Raw genomic sequence first — 15,300 nt, 5'->3', positions numbered from 1 at the left:
ACAGAAAGTTTCGAGGACAAAAAAACAGAGTCAGAAAGCATAACACCACCAACATACCCTATGCTGTAAAATATAAATGAATGGTTGTCATGGCAACTGCTTCAGAGAGAAAAGTCCCTCACAAATGCTCAATGGCCAGAAGAAACCCTCACACGCACACCCCCCACTTTCCCCCTTCCTTGCCACTATTAGTGAGGTTCATGCAAAGACTAGAGTCTACCTAATGCTGCAATGCTTTGCACCAGCAAATTGCAACAGGAAGTGAAGCTCAACACTTGTGTCCCTGAAATCTATTCAGATGTCTCTAAGCATCCTGAGAAATCCCGTTGCTTTGGACAAATCTATAAGCTCTCTTATTGCTCTGTGAGGCACAGTTTTGAATTACTGTTTTTCATTACTGATGTGCTTTCCAGCAGACCCCGCTGTGAGATAAAGTGGTATTAGAGTGGCATTATTGGCTGCAGAGTGATTGAGAGACATACAGGGCTGCAATACACTCCTGAACTAACAGGCAGCAATGTATCTAGAAGCCTTTTTGCTAATACCAGGAGAAGGAAGGATAGAAAAAATAAAGCACTGTGTATTCCTTGGCTATCCATATGCAAACCTCCAAATACCTGCCTCTGACTGACTTACATATTTCAAGCTAAAAATGAAAGTTCTCAAGCCTCCTGAGAGACACGGGCCACTGAACAGAGTCAATACAACCCTGCACCCCCAGATCAGGGGCACCCTGCACCCACACTGCTGCAGGGCAGCCCCAGCTGCCACTGCCTGGGGAGATTCCCAACAGTGCCCAGATGACTCAACAGCAGCAAAATGCAGAGAGGATGTCTTGAGTGCTGCTGCTGGAATGAGGAGGAGTCACGTCTAAGTGCTGGTTCTGAGCACAGTTCCAGCCAGTGGCTCCAGCCTGCAGGTTCCCTAACCACCGAGCAGGGCTTTGCTGATGCCGTGCTGTCCAGACACAGCATGAAGAGGCTGCAGAAGAAACAGAAGGTTAGAGAAGACAAGGTTAGCTTGGTCTCAAGCAGTGGTCTCAGCACTTCTGTGACCAAACCTGAGCTTCTGCAGCCATGGAGGACAAGCAGGCACAGGAAGTTTTGCAGATGTTCCCAGACAGCTCCTTAGGAATGTGACTAACAATGCTGGGGAAAGCACCAGGATAAATTTATGAAAACGTTTCCAAGTGGATGGCAGGCAGTGATATGATGCAAACTGACAGCTAAGAGCGAGCAGGAGACAAATCATACAACAGGGGCAGATTAGGAGGCACGTGGAGAACAAGGCAGACCACCAGCAGAGGCTGAGCTGATGGTGGGCTGCAGAGATGCAACCAAGGCAGCAGGCAAGAAAAATGCATGTTCAGCAAGGGGAGGAGCGAGCTCAGGTGAGCCCCACATAGGGCAGGAATAAAGACACGGGATGACAGTGTGGATGATGGCATTAGTTGCAGATGAATAGAAGAAGCTGCAACGTAGAGATGTTGCAGTGAAAAGATTTGCACTATACTGAGCAGCCAGGAAGCCAGAACTGAGCAAGGTTCTGCTCTATGCAGGAAGATACGAGACCTGCTGGCAGACAACCAGAGGTGGAAGATCAGATAAGCAGGAGGATCCAAGGCAAGCAGAGCAGGGCTAGATATATCTGAAAGGACTGATGGGTAAAGGGAGATTCAAGCAAAGGACTGTAGCAGCCATATGCCACTTTGGAAGGGGATAAAGGACAAGAGAAACACCGGGATGAATGCAGTGGTCTCAGTCCAGGGCCAAAGGCATGAGCAGACACTGCCAGAGCCCATGCTGAAGTTAACAGTTCCCCCAAAAGGTGCCTCTCTCCCCATAACTCAGTGACCCCCACAAGCACTGGAACAACCAACAGGGGGAGCCAGGCGACCACTGACACCAGCTCCAGGGCTGGCTCGCTCTGTCCTCAGTCTGATGTTTCCATTCCCCTAACTTTAGGGCTTTTATTTAATAAAGGGAAGCATTAATATAGGAGTAGTTAATGCTAGATTGTGGGACTGAAAAATCAAGACAGTGATAGTCTCCTAGCCTGAGGAATGAGTTCTCATGGCATTGCACTCATTGCCAGATCCTGTATCTATTGGCCAGTACCAGTTGTACTTGACATTAGGTGAAAATCTGAGTGATAGAAACCTCTTAAAAATGTCAGAGAAATAAGAAGCTGGGTGGAAAAGAGGGACTTAAATCAGAATTGCCTGTAGAAACAAGACTGCAAAGCCAGCCCAGTTCTGCTGTTAGAGATGAGACAATTGGTGTACAAGCAACCATGAAAAATCTTCCCAGACATCAGGTAATTCACACACAAGGCATAAACACACAGGAAACAATACTTCTCAAGCTGTGCAATTAGGAAGGTTATGCTTTTCCCTTTGAAAGGCATAAGCAGGAGCAACGGATGTAACGGTAAAAATACCAGCCCATAAACCCTGCTGCATGCATACAATCTAACCTTCAGCTGCTGCAAAGGGGAACTCACTCCTCTTGCCTAGAGATGTCCTCCGAGCAGACTCAGAGGACACAGCAATTTAATAACATCATTCCCTCTTCACAGGCTGGCCCTGTGCACTGAGATACCATTTCTGTCAAAGCAGCAGCCAACTAAAATACAACAGGGAATGCTCTACTTTCACTTCATCCCATCCCTATTTTCACTATGCCTAGCTGTTTCCTGCTGCTCTCGGTGCTCTCAGATCTGAAGGCAAGTAGGAGGGACTGTCAGCACCGGCTCTCAGGGGAAGAAGGGAAGTGATTACATTAGCAGGATGGCGTGTGCTACCGAGTCATTTCCTGACACCCATCCTCATCCACTGCCAGTAACCAAAAGAAAAGTGAAATAGAAGCAGCAGCAAACTTGTGAATCGCTCCTTGGTTTCACAGTTACGTGAAATCATATTAAATGTAGAAAGGCCTGTTATGTTATTTAGAACCTTTCCTATTGAAAATCAAAAACCCAGAAGAAACAACCCTTGTTTGAATCTTAAAAATACCATCCCACCTAGGAAAATCTCAAAGGAGAACAACATATTTTACAGCAAATTAACTAAGCCATTCTGCATTCCAAAAGGTTTCCCAATAAACTCACAGCAGAGCCACCAACTTAAGCAAAAGGCCTGTAAGAAATACACCGCTAGGAAAGGAAGCAAAGAATAAGGCCTCTGAGGTAAAGGGCAAAAGCCTCTCTCAGCGAATGAGAGACTGCTGAAGGGGTTTCCTCCAGCTGGAGCTCTCGCGTGGATTCTGACCTGTGAGCATTTCTCCAGCACCTCCTCCTTGAACTGCAGGAACTTCTCCTGGATGACGGGCTGGTTGAGAGCCAAGGACAGGAAGTGTGTGAAGGGCTGCTTCTTACGGAAGCTGTCGAGAAGCACATCGATGCGCGTCCGGGCCGAGATGACGGCGCCGCGCTGCTGCCCTGTGATCACTGCAAGGAAACAAAGCGACACGCGGCCACTTCTCACGGCGCTCCAGGGAGACCGCTGGCACTCGCGCGAAATACGCGGTACGTAAACGGGCCGTGATCGTGCATCCTACTGATCTGCTCGATACTGGGGGATCTTGGGAAGGGAGGAACATTTCACTCGGGAGCTGCCAAAAAGGAGTTAGAAAAACCTGCACAGCACCTCTCTACTGTTATCCCAGAGCTCACCGAAGTGACAGGAATTAAAACTCCCAGCCACGCACAGAGAAATCTTGCCAGACTGCCTGCTTGACTTAAAATGCCTGGCACGACTGTACTTTCCTCTGCAAAGGCAGGATGATGCCTGAAGTATCCCTCTGCTCACAAGAAAGCTGCCTCTGTGTGTCTAAAAAACAATTGCAAAGAGTCACTCGCTTCAGCGGCTCTTCAGATTTCTAGAGCATTATTTCATGTTTTCATGAAAGCAGCCTCTTAGTAGAAGCGACAAAGGAAATCTACAAAAGATCAGGATGCCCTACGTTGTTTGTGTATGCACCAAACAGAGGACACTTGATCCTGAAAGGAAAGAACTGCAAAGAGCACGATTTTCTTGGCTTCCTACTATTACATGTTTACAACGTCTCTTAGCCTTCCAAACAGTTCTTCACAGTTCTCAGGAAAAAGGCAAGCCCCACTTACTGAGAAGTGCCACCACATTCCTGCATAGTACGACAGCTGGGTCCCCTGTCACCTAATCCTCCCTACCCCGTCATGAGCGTAACTCTACGCCGCACAGCAAGAGCCCTCTGGATTCCCACTTAGGCAGAAACCCAGTGAGCAACACCTCCTGTCTTGTTAAGTCACTGCAAGTGATGAGAAGGAACATACGGTACAAGGATGCCTGCTCTCACGATGAGAAAGACAGCAACATCATCAAAATACTGCTTATATTAAAGAACGTGATGAAGTTTACGTCATGTCTAAGTAGATATCACTTTTTTCTAGATGTATACTGCAAGTCCTTAGTAATGGATATGGTAATAACTACAGCAAAAAAAAGCACATTCAGGTCCAAAGCCCAAAGTTCAAAGGCCAGTCATTTGTATCTAAGAAGTGACTTCAGTGAGAGTATGCATAGGCTTAAAAGGGAATTTTTTCCCCCCTCCTCAAGATTCTTACTCTGTTTTATAGAGGTTTACAGTCAAGGAAAAAAAAGCTCAAAAGGGAGGTGGTTTTCCCAGGGCTATAAAGAGAGCCAGGGCCAGAAGCAGGAGTTAAAGGAAAACACCTCCTATTCCTCCTCCCTGCTCAAATCATGTCCATGGAAGAGCCAGTGAAAGAACACTCACCAATTTCTCCTTCCACTCCAGGCTTGGGAATGCTGATTGAGGTTCGAGTCTCTGTTTCTAGTCTCTTCTTGGTTTCTCCTTTCTTCCCTATTATGTACCTGGAGGTATAAAAGCAGAACAGCACAGCATGGCTGGACCACTCCTCACCAGGGACCACAGCCCAGCTGCCCCAGTGGCTCCCCTGACACACAACATGTCCATGCCAGAGGACACATGCAACCAGCTCAGGATGCAGGCCCTGTGGCTGCTATCAGCCTGTGGCCGCAGGATGACAGGCAGTGGCTTACAACTTGCTTCAGCTGAGGCACATCCTGCCACAGCATTACCATCCACGTTATCACTTTTCCCCCCCCAATAACCCCAGACAAAGAGCTAATGACACTTCCTAGTTGGTGCGTTGCTCAAGATAGTCATTTGCCTGCATCCAAAAAACAAAAGAATACCTTTCCCTCTCTGCAGTTCAGTAAAACTATTTAACCCATAAAACTGTAAAAACTAACTGGATAAAGCTTTGAACGTGGCAGGCTTCCCAGTGAACATCAGATCTGAGTCAACAGCCGCTTCCAGGTGCGTGTGCTTTCTCTCAAAGCTTTCACAAATCCCCCTGGCAGGCTGCTCACCCCAGTTCTTTCTCCTTTTTTTCCACTCTCGCTGACACTTTCATGTTCAAGGGAAGAGATGCTCAAACACTCTCCTACCAGCCAGAAAGCACCACCTGCTGTCTCTGCCACAGCAAAGGCTAGGAGTCAAGCGTGGCATTGCCAATTTTCCTCTCCCAGAAGCAGGACAGACACAAAACAGAGATCTGGCGCTTACCCTGAACCCCGCCAAAATATATTCTGCACAGAAAAGCTTCCCCAGTCAAAGGCAATTCACAGAAACCAGAACCCCATAGGCTCACTTGTATAAGGGGCTGGGAACCTCCACTCTGCACTGGAAGCCTTTCTCAGTCTCTTCCACCACAAAGGCATCGCATGGTTCATCCGCACAGTCACTGGGCCCTACTAGGAAAAGCAGCGCTATGTAGGACAACAGACTCACAGCCTTCCCCTGAGGTTGAAGATAGCAACAGACATACTCCCTTCTGCTGCAACTAACTGCTTTTTATTTCACCTTGTACCAGCTTCAAAAAAAAAACATAATGACTGCTTCAAAATCTGCCCTGCTTGGGAGGTGCAGAGCCCTTGTACTCTCAGAGCCCAGGCTTCATCCTGGCTGCAATTTGTGCAACAGCTTGGTGGGAATGCCCTCCTCCAAGTTTTGCACCGCTCTCCAACAACACAGGGAGACACTGGAGCAGAAATTTACAAGTCGCAGAAGAATAAAAATAGAAGGTGAGGAAGTTTAGTTCAAAGGTCCAGAGATTTGTGCCTGTTAAAATCAAATACACTTTCCAGAAAGAGGCTGAGGGGGTTCTCTATGCTTCCTCTCACATACAGGGATGGATCCAGGTAGCAGGCAGCTTATAACTGCTTTGTGTGATGCACTGAAGGGCAGGGTGGAAAGGAGAAACACCACGGTCACAATTCTCTCTGAAAGATAACAAAGGGACTTTTTTTCTGTCTACAACTCACACAGAACTACAACAAACATGTAGGCAGAAAGACAATAAAAAGAGAAGCAGAACCCGTGAAAAACAGATCTACAGAGCCAAGGTGTGGATTTTTTTTTTCTTTACTAGCGATCATTCAGTGCCAGCAAAAGTGATCAACAGCCAGCAACACAGACACACAAACTCATACTGAGTAATTATGGCTACATCCACTCTTTGGTCACAGCGATCACCCAACACAAAGTGTTTTTCTTCCTGCTTTTCACAGCTCATTCCACCACACAGACAGGCCCTCATGCACACAGACACAAGAGGCAACACCAAGTGTCAGCTCTGTCCCATGCCACTGCAGTGATCCCGTGCGGCACAACACCTGTGTAGAAGTCCTCCTCCTCCTGCTGTTGGACTCGCTCGTGAATGACGTTCTTCCTGTACACTCGCCCACCGATCCTGACCAGGGTGGGCCGTAGGACATCCATCACACTGCTCTTCCAAGGACAGTGAGCTGCAAACATACACGCAGCTGTGTGAGGGCAGGTGAGCCCTGAGAGCTTTCTCTGAACTCCTCAAACCCTGTCAGCATTCAGCAGCTCTGCAAGGGCCGTGACCCAACCACACCAGCATATCTCACATTATCTTTTTGCATAGAATCATTACAGTTGGAAACGACTCCTAAGGTCATCTTGTTCAATCACCAGACCACTGCCCACGTCCCTCAGTACCATATCTTTACAGCTCTGCAACACCTCCAGGGATGGCGACCCCCCCACCTCCCCAGGCAGCCTGTGCCTATGCATCACCACTCTGAGAAGAAACGTGTCCTAACTCCCAATCTGACCTTCACCTGGCACAACTCCCCCTGGCCGTCACCTCTCACCGTTACCTGGGAGCAGAGGCCAACCCCACCTCTCCACCACTTCCTTTCAGGAGCTGCAGAAAGCGATGAGGTCTCCCCTGCTCCCCAGACTGACCCATCCCAATTCCAATTTCCTCAGCCACTCCCATAAGACACCTGGCTCCAGCTCACAGCTGTGTTGCCCTTCTGTGGGCCCTTCGTTATTTCTACTGAGGAAAGCTGAGCTTCCCCTCCAGCTGCCCTGCTACAGGACATCAGGCACCTAGGTTCCCTTCAGCCTAAAGATATTAAAACATTAAAGACCATGTAAGCCCCGTACAGCATTTCAGCATTTCTGCATCTCAGTGCACCTCAGTGCACCACTCTGTGTGGCCCCCGTGTTTCTCAGAGCTTACATGGTGCTTTTATTTCCACAGAAAATACAAAAAACAAGATTCCCCGTGAAAAAAATACACCGAGTTTGAGACAAACGTAGGCAATCCTGGACGTGCTCCAGAGAGACGCGGAGTGATTTTCGCTGTGGAAAACACACGCAGGCGTGCAGCAGCAGGGCAAGCAGTACGGTCGGTCAGCCCTCAAACCTATACGCGCCACCGAAACGGTTACGTGCAACAACTCCGCTTGCCCAGGCGCTTTTAGAACAGATTCCCGCCAGCGAACAAGAGCTCCGGCAGCACGCCGCCCTGCGTCGGAGCGTTTGTGGGAGCGCTACCACGGCACTGACAGGGTAGGCACAGAGCCCGCTGCCGAGGCTCCCGTGCACGCTGCGTGCCGAGCCGCGGCGCTCGCCGCCACATGGCTTCCATTCCCCCAAACCTCGCTCCACACACGCAGAACCACCGACCCCCGAACCCGCCCCACGACGGCGCCGTTGCCAAGGTTACCGCCCTCTTCCCCCACCGGAAGTCGGCTGGGGCCGCGCGCAGTGCGCGCCCGCCCGCCCTCCCGGCCCAGCATGCACCGCGAGCGCGATCACGCGCGCCGCCTGCGCCAAGCGGTGCGGGCGCCCAGGTGAGGCCCGGAGCGGGCAGTCGAGCCTCGCAGCGAGAGGGAGGCGGAAAGGGGATGGGCGGCGAGAGGGAGGGCGCTCGACCGGGCGGGAGCGGAGCGTCGGCGGCAAGAGCCGCACTCACCGGGAAGCGGCTCGCTACGGAAGCCGGGGAGGGGCCGCGGTGTGGCGCATGCGCGGCGGCTGGGGGGGGTGCCGCCCTGGGAGCGCGCGGCGCAGGCGCACTGGCGCCGCGGAAGCCGTTGCATGCGGGGCAGGAGTGTGGGCAGGGGGCGGGGCGGCGCACGCGCGGGCGGGCAGCCCCGTCCCACACACAAAATGGCAGGCGATGAACGCCGCGGGGGGGTCATTCACCCCTCGGTGGGCTGGGCGCTCCACCGTCTCACCGCTCTCCCAGTAAAGAATTTCTTCCAAATATCTGGTGTAATAGGGCACTGTATGATTCAACGACACGTAAAAGAGCCTGCCAAAAGGTGCTGAACAGAGACACCTGAAGTGGGGAGGGATGCAGCGTTAAGCGCTGTGCTGGAGCAGCAAGCGCCGTCACTTAGAACGGCCCAGCAGTGGCTTCTGTGCGTTGAGGGAGGTACCTGATAAGTGTTAAACGTCCCATTCCCACTAACGCAGCAACACACAGTCGCTCTAAAAAGACTGAGAAGAAGCCAGGCGAGCAGCGGCCAGCCTTGTGCTGAACAGGCAGATGTTGTTTGTGGCTGCAGGAGGCTGGGGCACGCTGTGAGGGCAGCTGACGCGAGGCGGGCGCTGATGCAAGGCAGGGCGCTGTTGCTGCAGCCGGGGCGCGGTGCGGCTTCGCGCAGGATGTGCGCGGGAACTGGCAGTCCTGCAAGCTTCCAGCTTGTATGAGGGAGTGGGGCTTTCTCTGTGTTTGTGCTCCTGGAAATGAGGCCAAAATAAAGAAGTCTTTTTATGGCTCTCGGGAGCGGGAGCAGAGCCAAGCAGCTGACGGCCCGCGGAGCTGGGTCAGCGACCTGCACCAGGTTATTTTTATGTGCTGCAGCAATCCCGCGACGTTCTCAGGCCCCTCGCTACGAGGGTCGGCCCGAGGGCTGCCCGCCGTTCGGGGGTGCTGCCGTGGGGTGTGACAGCTGCCTGCGGCTAAGCAGGGTGCGAAGCCGCAGCCGTTGTCAGCGGCCGGCTCTGGAGTCAGCCGTGACGGGCGTGCCTGGCTGCGTGCCCCACCGCTGCGATGTGCTGGGGAACTCCAGCGGTGCAGCCAGAGCGGATGTGCGCAGGCCGGGGCATGCACCCTGTGGCTGGCTTCCTGCCCCTGTGGGTGTTTGGGACGAGGCTCCCGGTCCTATATGCACCCGTTAGCACTGACGTCTTGGCCCAGAAGTGGGAAAATTTGCTGCTGAGGTGCCCTTCCTAACTGTGCTCTGCTTCCCTTCCATGGCTGCAGGTTGGGACGGGGTGAAATGGCCGCCTCCTCTTCATCCTCTTCAGCTGGCGGAGTCAGTGGCAGCTCTGTGACAGGATCCGGTTTCAGTGTCTCGGACCTGGCACCGCCCCGAAAGGCCCTCTTCACCTACCCCAAGGGAGCCGGGGAGATGCTGGAAGGTGATTGCACAGGCTGACTTCTGCACCTCCTCCTTCCCCACAAGCATGGGACCCCAGGGCCCGCTCAGACTTGGGCTGGCAGAAGCCAGGGGGAGGAAGGAAGCTCCAGGGCCGGGCCCTGTCGCAGTGCCTTTTCCCATGGCCTGCCTGGTGGCTCCCTGCCTACCATCACTTGTGAGGAAGTGACTTTTCTTGCAGTCACCTCAGTTTTAAGTCCGTGACAGTGCTTCAGACAAGGAAGTGATCCACCTGAAAGGGAACATGACAGCATTAATTGCTCATTGTTAGCTTATCCTTTGAAGTCGGACAGGAATTACTGTAAAGATAGCTGAGGCAGGAGTATTTTTCTTGGCAAAAGAAGTTCTGGGGTTAGATTGGACTGGGCTAGTACAGAAGGCAGCCTGTGTCCCTGCTAGCCAGGAAATGCAAGGCTTGTTTTGGCTCTCAACACGAGCTGAGGCCTTGCTGCAGAGATCTGCGTGAGCAGCACAAAGGGATGATAAGGACCCTTGACCTAGCTGGAGGCATGCCTCCTGCTGTATGGCACAAATTCAGCAGCAAATAGGGACCAGACCTCTCTCCTGACTTTTGGAGGCTGAGCACAATCCCCCCACGGTGTTCTACAGGGCCATATTAGCTGGCCTTGGCCCTGTGGCTCAGACATGCCTGGGTTTCCCTAGGTATGGACATGACATGGCAGCGCAGGACAGCTGGGAACTGAGCTCTGTGTTGTAATCGCTGTTTTTATTACACATTAGAGTCCGTATGCCAGTCTATTGAGGTAATTATGACTAAAGAGTTGTTCATAGAACTTAATGAGTCCTCAAAACAAATTAAAATAATGAAGCACTTCATGTTAGCAAATAGACAGGCAACTGTTCTTCCTGAGAGCTGCTCAGGCTGGATGGCTGGGCTGGAGGCAAATGGGGAATCCGAGGAGAGGGAAGGCAGTTGTCTCCCACAGAGGTAATGAGAGCGTTTGAGCAGCGCTGGTTATGTTTGAAAATGGTGCAGCATTAACACAGTATTTTGAGAGCTTGCAAGAGAGGATGTTGCGATTGTGGTGCAGCTCAATTCTTCCTTCTCACCCAGGACTCAACTTCAGGTTAGTTGTCCAGGCCTGTTGCCAGGGCTCCATTTGTCCCCTCAGCCTTAGAGCTGCTGCTCTTCCTCATCTTAACAGTGAGCGGCATGTACTTGATTTTATTTTGGGCTGACCAATCCATTTTGGGTGGCAGCAGCAATTGTACACTCTCCCTGTCACAGGAAACTTTAGCTTCTTCATTCTGAGATAGCAGGTGATAACATTCATACCTTTTTCAGGCAATTGCTAGTGTGGTAGCTGCGTACCTGTTTCCTTCTCAAAAATCCCTGCTAACTGACTGATTTTTATTGGCACTGTAATTTGCTTGTTGCTAAATCAGTCCTTTTTGGAAAAGGAAGTGGCATACGCCACATTAGTCCTTGGCACACAATTAGCTCTGTATACCAGGCTGCTTTACTCCTCAGATGTTGCATGATCAGTTAACTGATTTAGCTTGTAAGATGCACGTTATTTGAAATCCCTTGTGCGGGGTTATGGCCTATGCCCATGGGAAATCATAAAGCATTGTAAGGACACAAGTGTCTGAGCCCCGAGGGAATCAGAGGCTGTCGTAATATTTGCTAGCTTCTGCTTAGCTTAGCTTCTATTTAAAAACAGACTAAAATTACTTGATGGAGGGAATGTAACAGTATTTGTGGATTTGCAGCCTTACTAAGAGCAAAGCCCCTGTGTCAATCTGACAGCACTCTGGAATTCATTCAACTGACTTAGAACCAAAATGCCATGGCAGAGTGTGATTCTCCACATGTCTGAGGGAGGTGAGGGCTCAAGTAACGCAGCTCTTTGCAGTTTCCATCAGGTGTGTGCGGCTTGCCGGGTCTGCTGCTGGTCATGAGGACAGGTGCTGGGTTTCAGCAGCCTGCAGAAGGGTCACAGCCTCTTACTGTGAGCCAACACAGGTCCCTTCCAAGCAGCTGTTTGGAGCAGAGGGGGTTCACCAGCTTGATGGAAATCCATCCTGAATGGCCATTCCTGGCCATTCTCCTTTCTCTTCCAAACCCAGTATGGTTTTATTCAAGCAAGGAGTTGTCAGTGCACTTCATGTCTAGGTGGTTAAGCTGCTGGCACATACAGCTTCAGTTGCTGGCTTTTTGGTGTTAAACATAAAAACGAAGAGAGAGCTTTGAGTTTTCTCTCACATGTCCTCTCTGGCTGCAAGTGTCATTGCTGCATGCATGCGGCAGCTGCTGGAGCCCAGCGGCTGCAGTCGTGGCCTCAAGCCACAGGGCTCCCAAAGATGGTGCACGAGCAGCATGCCTGTGCTGCTTCACATGAATGGGAGCAGCTGGGCTGTAGCGAGCTCCCTGTGGGGCTGTCCGCCTCTGCTCTTGTATATCTCACACAGCTGCATGCCGTCCTCATGCCTGTGAGTGGAGCTCCTTGTGGCAGCAGTTCCAAGGGAGCAGAGCTGCTTCCTGCTCTCTGCTTGGCTGCACAAGACTTAATGGGGCAGCCCCGGCCCCCCCCACCCCCCTTCCCTTGCCCCTCACACCCCAGGAAGCTCCCCAGGAAGGAAGCGTGGGCTGGGTGGACCAGACCTGCTGACACTGCTGTAGCAGTGGCTGCTTCCCAGCCAGCGAGCGATCCGTGCTCAGAAGCGATGGCTCCCAGGTAGCACAGCCACCTGCCTGCCTGCCAGCCCCAGCTGAAACCTTTGGTAGAATTTGACTGCAAGGCCTAGAAACCAAAGCGCTGCACGCTTACTGCAAGAGAAAGCACTGAAACTAGACAGATGGGCAAACCCACAGCTCAAATATAACAATATTGGCCACAGTGCTTGGTTAGGGCTGCTCCATCACAGAGCTTTCAGAACAGATGAAACCACCTCCCTTCTTCTATTTACAGATGGCTCGGAAAGATTTCTTTGTGAGTCTGTCTTCAGCTATCAGGTTGCATCTACATTAAAGCAAGTGAAACACGGTAAGCACATTATGTTTTAGCTGTATGCCGATCAGGGAAGATGGGGGCAAAAGCAGCTAAGAGGCTGACATAGTCTAGGGTGCCAACCACAAAAAAGCAGAATAGCCTTTTAAGTTTGTGAATTAATGCCAAGTCAGGCTACCAGTGAGTCTTTTTGCAAGCCCTATGCAAAGCAAAGGGAACCCACACAGCCTGGGTGGGAATAGGCCGTGCCTCTTGCAGCTTGTTTTTCCATCACCCTGTGCAGCGCTGCCTTCACTGGAGGTGAGGCCAGGAGAGGAGGCTTGGGGCAGGAAACGCCCATGACCTGATGGTGGCCTGGTACTGACTGCCTCTTTGGCCTCAGGCAAGTCACTTGATGCTGCCTTTGTTTCCCTGCTGAGCCTCACAGCCCTGCCAGGGTCAAGCGAGGTTTCCAGAGGTGTTTGGGAGCGGATGCACTGCTCTGCAAGAGTGTGGTGTGAGGTGGTGGGGCTGACTGTGCTCTGTCTCTCCCCAAGAGCCTTGCATGAGCTTTTGCTTCCCTCCTGGGATCTGTGCCCGTGGCCCAGGTGATGATAACTGAACGATGGGCTTAACTGCACGGCTTCATTCTCAGGACGCTGGGCAGAGCTCAGCACCAGAGCCCATCCGTTTCTTGAGGGTCACATCCTTTCTGGGCTCCACCTCTCGTCAGCTAGAATGGGCACTTCCATGTGTTGTCTCAGACCGGAGAGGTTTCCTGTCCTCCACCAGTGATGGCTGCCAGGAGGAGGTCTCAGGCTGTGATCCCATGTTTCTCGGCTGCAAAGCAAAGCTGAACTTTGGAGCCATTGTTTCCACAGCCCCAGCTCTCCTGCACCTGTAACTACCAGTGGCTGTAACTACCAGCGGCTGCCATGCAGACTGGCACCCTAATGAGCAGCAGCTTTTGGAACTGGTTTGTGGAGCGCTTGGTTGCCTCCCTGAAGGAAAGGGGAAAGGCTTAAAATAAGATCGAGATCATCGTTTTGTTTGTTTGTTTGATGGCTCCCAAAATACCAAGTCGCAGGAGGTGGAGTGAGAACAGGCGCCTTTAGAAGCGCCCAACCTCTGCGGCTGCAGTCAGCACAAATTGTGCACATTTTATGCTATGCCTTTGCTAGCAAGTTGGCTCCTGCCAGGCTGTTTTTTTTTCCAAGACGCTGCCAAGCTATGAAACTTGCAGTGCAGCCAAGAGAAGGGCTATTCTCATCTCTGTACCACTTCAGCTCATTTAATTGAAAATGGAGCCTGCATGCCAAGCGCACAACTGGTTTTAAATAAAGCTGAGCGGAACAAGTTGTCCCAGGGAACCCCGGGGAGGCAACCTGCCTCTCCTCTGAGGCTCTTTGTCGTTAGCACACTCGGATTGCAGCGCGTTTCTGCTAGAGTCATCCAGCTTCTTCTCAAAGGACCATCATTGGCAGGAGGAGTTCCTTGCTCTGTGCAGGCCAGGCTTTCTCTAAACTTCTCTGTTCTTTTGTACCATAAATGTTTATGCTAAAGAAAAGAACTCCATGCTGTTTGTGCCTCCTTACACTCATTGTCCTCTCACATTTCCTTGTTACAATTTGTGGCAGGGCAGGGATGGGTAGAAGACAGATTCAGCATTTCCCAAGCAGAAAAGCCTGTCCCTTTTGCTTCCTTGTGTGATCTGGTGAGGTCCTCTCGCCATTTGCACACTCTGTCATGTACAGTGGGTTTGCATTCAAATCAGCTTTTGGTGGGGTCGATTCTGCACTGTGTTCCCCACTGACAGCTGGGAATTTACATCTAATTGCAAGGTTTAATTGCAGTGTCGTTTCAAACCACGGTTACCTTTGAACTTCTTGCAGATCAACAAGTTGCACGGATGGAAAAACTGGCCGGTCTGGTAGAGGAGCTGGAGGCAGATGAGTGGAGGTACAAGCCAATAGAGCAGCTGCTGGGATTCACTCCCTCGTCGGGCTGAGCACGTCTGGATCTCTGCTGCCGGAGAGCAGAAGAAAGGCACTCTCTGGCCCAACTTCAAAACACGCCACCATCTATCAGGGTATTTACAGCTGTGTCAGCAGGATTGGGCTGAAAGAAAGAAAGAAAGAAAGAAAGGGAGATATAAAGCTGAGTGGCAGGGGAAGGAACCCACTAAGTTGGTCTGCTGTTTCCCTCCTGTGCACTGGCCCAGGTTATCTCCTGCCTGGGAAGCGTGCGTCTCTGCCACTCCAGCCAGGCCTCTGCAGAGCACTTCCAGGCCCTCTCAGAAAGGCTCTGCAGTCCCAGCCCTTCTTCTGGACAATTGACAGGATAAGATGCATCCTGGGTCAGCTGCAAGGTTGACTCTTTGTCAGCGGTGCTCCTGTATTGCTGAAACTCTCTTCTTTCCAGCACTGTTTTCTCTTTTTGTCTGCACAGTGCTGGTAGCACATGGCTCTTTAATGCAGAAGCTGTGCCCTGAATACCCCGAAACCCTCTTCCTCCCTATTATGTGTTAAATTGTTCTGTGATAATAAAATAATTCTGTCTTGGAAA

General features: G+C 51.4%; 2 protein-coding genes across 4 annotated transcripts in view; one reads left to right on the top strand and one right to left on the bottom strand.

Moving 5' to 3' along the window:
- The window catches only part of ASCC1 (activating signal cointegrator 1 complex subunit 1), a 27,464-nt gene extending 19,013 nt beyond the window's left edge, over positions 1 to 8,451 (bottom strand). Inside the window, exons 1-5 of one of the 3 annotated variants that reach the window (XM_052676897.1) lie at positions 8,314 to 8,451; positions 6,698 to 6,829; positions 5,674 to 5,773; positions 4,773 to 4,870; positions 3,269 to 3,447 (exon numbers count right to left, since the gene is read on the bottom strand). In XM_052676897.1, the coding sequence (XP_052532857.1) occupies positions 3,269 to 3,447; positions 4,773 to 4,870; positions 5,674 to 5,773; positions 6,698 to 6,829; positions 8,314 to 8,437 (633 nt within the window). In that variant the 5' untranslated portion in view covers positions 8,438 to 8,451. Of the gene's footprint in view, positions 1 to 3,268; positions 3,448 to 4,772; positions 4,871 to 5,673; positions 5,774 to 6,697; positions 6,830 to 7,207; positions 7,514 to 8,024; positions 8,046 to 8,313 lie in introns of those variants that run through there. The other 2 variants (XM_052676899.1, XM_052676898.1) reach the window with 2 other exon arrangements.
- Positions 8,120 to 15,300, top strand: ANAPC16 (anaphase promoting complex subunit 16). The gene is made up of 4 exons (XM_052676900.1): positions 8,120 to 8,191; positions 9,610 to 9,767; positions 12,718 to 12,792; positions 14,628 to 15,300. Exons 1-4 carry the CDS (start codon positions 8,136 to 8,138, stop codon positions 14,741 to 14,743), a joined length of 405 nt encoding a protein of 134 aa, XP_052532860.1. The 5' UTR covers positions 8,120 to 8,135; the 3' UTR covers positions 14,744 to 15,300.

This window comes from Tympanuchus pallidicinctus, unplaced genomic scaffold (genome assembly GCF_026119805.1).
Source record: "Tympanuchus pallidicinctus isolate F22 unplaced genomic scaffold, pur_lepc_1.0 scaffold16, whole genome shotgun sequence".
In the NCBI taxonomy this organism is placed as follows: Eukaryota; Metazoa; Chordata; class Aves; order Galliformes; family Phasianidae; genus Tympanuchus; species Tympanuchus pallidicinctus.
The sequence above is the reverse complement of the archived record's forward strand: the minus strand, read 5'-3'. Positions and strand labels throughout refer to the sequence as shown.

What these genes read in the sequence shown, in the direction of transcription:
- ANAPC16 (XM_052676900.1), top strand. Translation starts at nt 8,136, where the DNA reads ATGCACCGCGAGCGCGATCACGCGCGCCGCCTGCGCCAAGCGGTGCGG. An exon ending in AGCCGGGGAGATGCTGGAAG is followed by an intron (nt 9,768 to 12,717) that starts GTGATTGCACAG and finishes TTCTATTTACAG; the next exon opens with ATGGCTCGGAAAGATTTCTT. An exon ending in ATTAAAGCAAGTGAAACACG is followed by an intron (nt 12,793 to 14,627) that starts GTAAGCACATTA and finishes AACTTCTTGCAG; the next exon opens with ATCAACAAGTTGCACGGATG.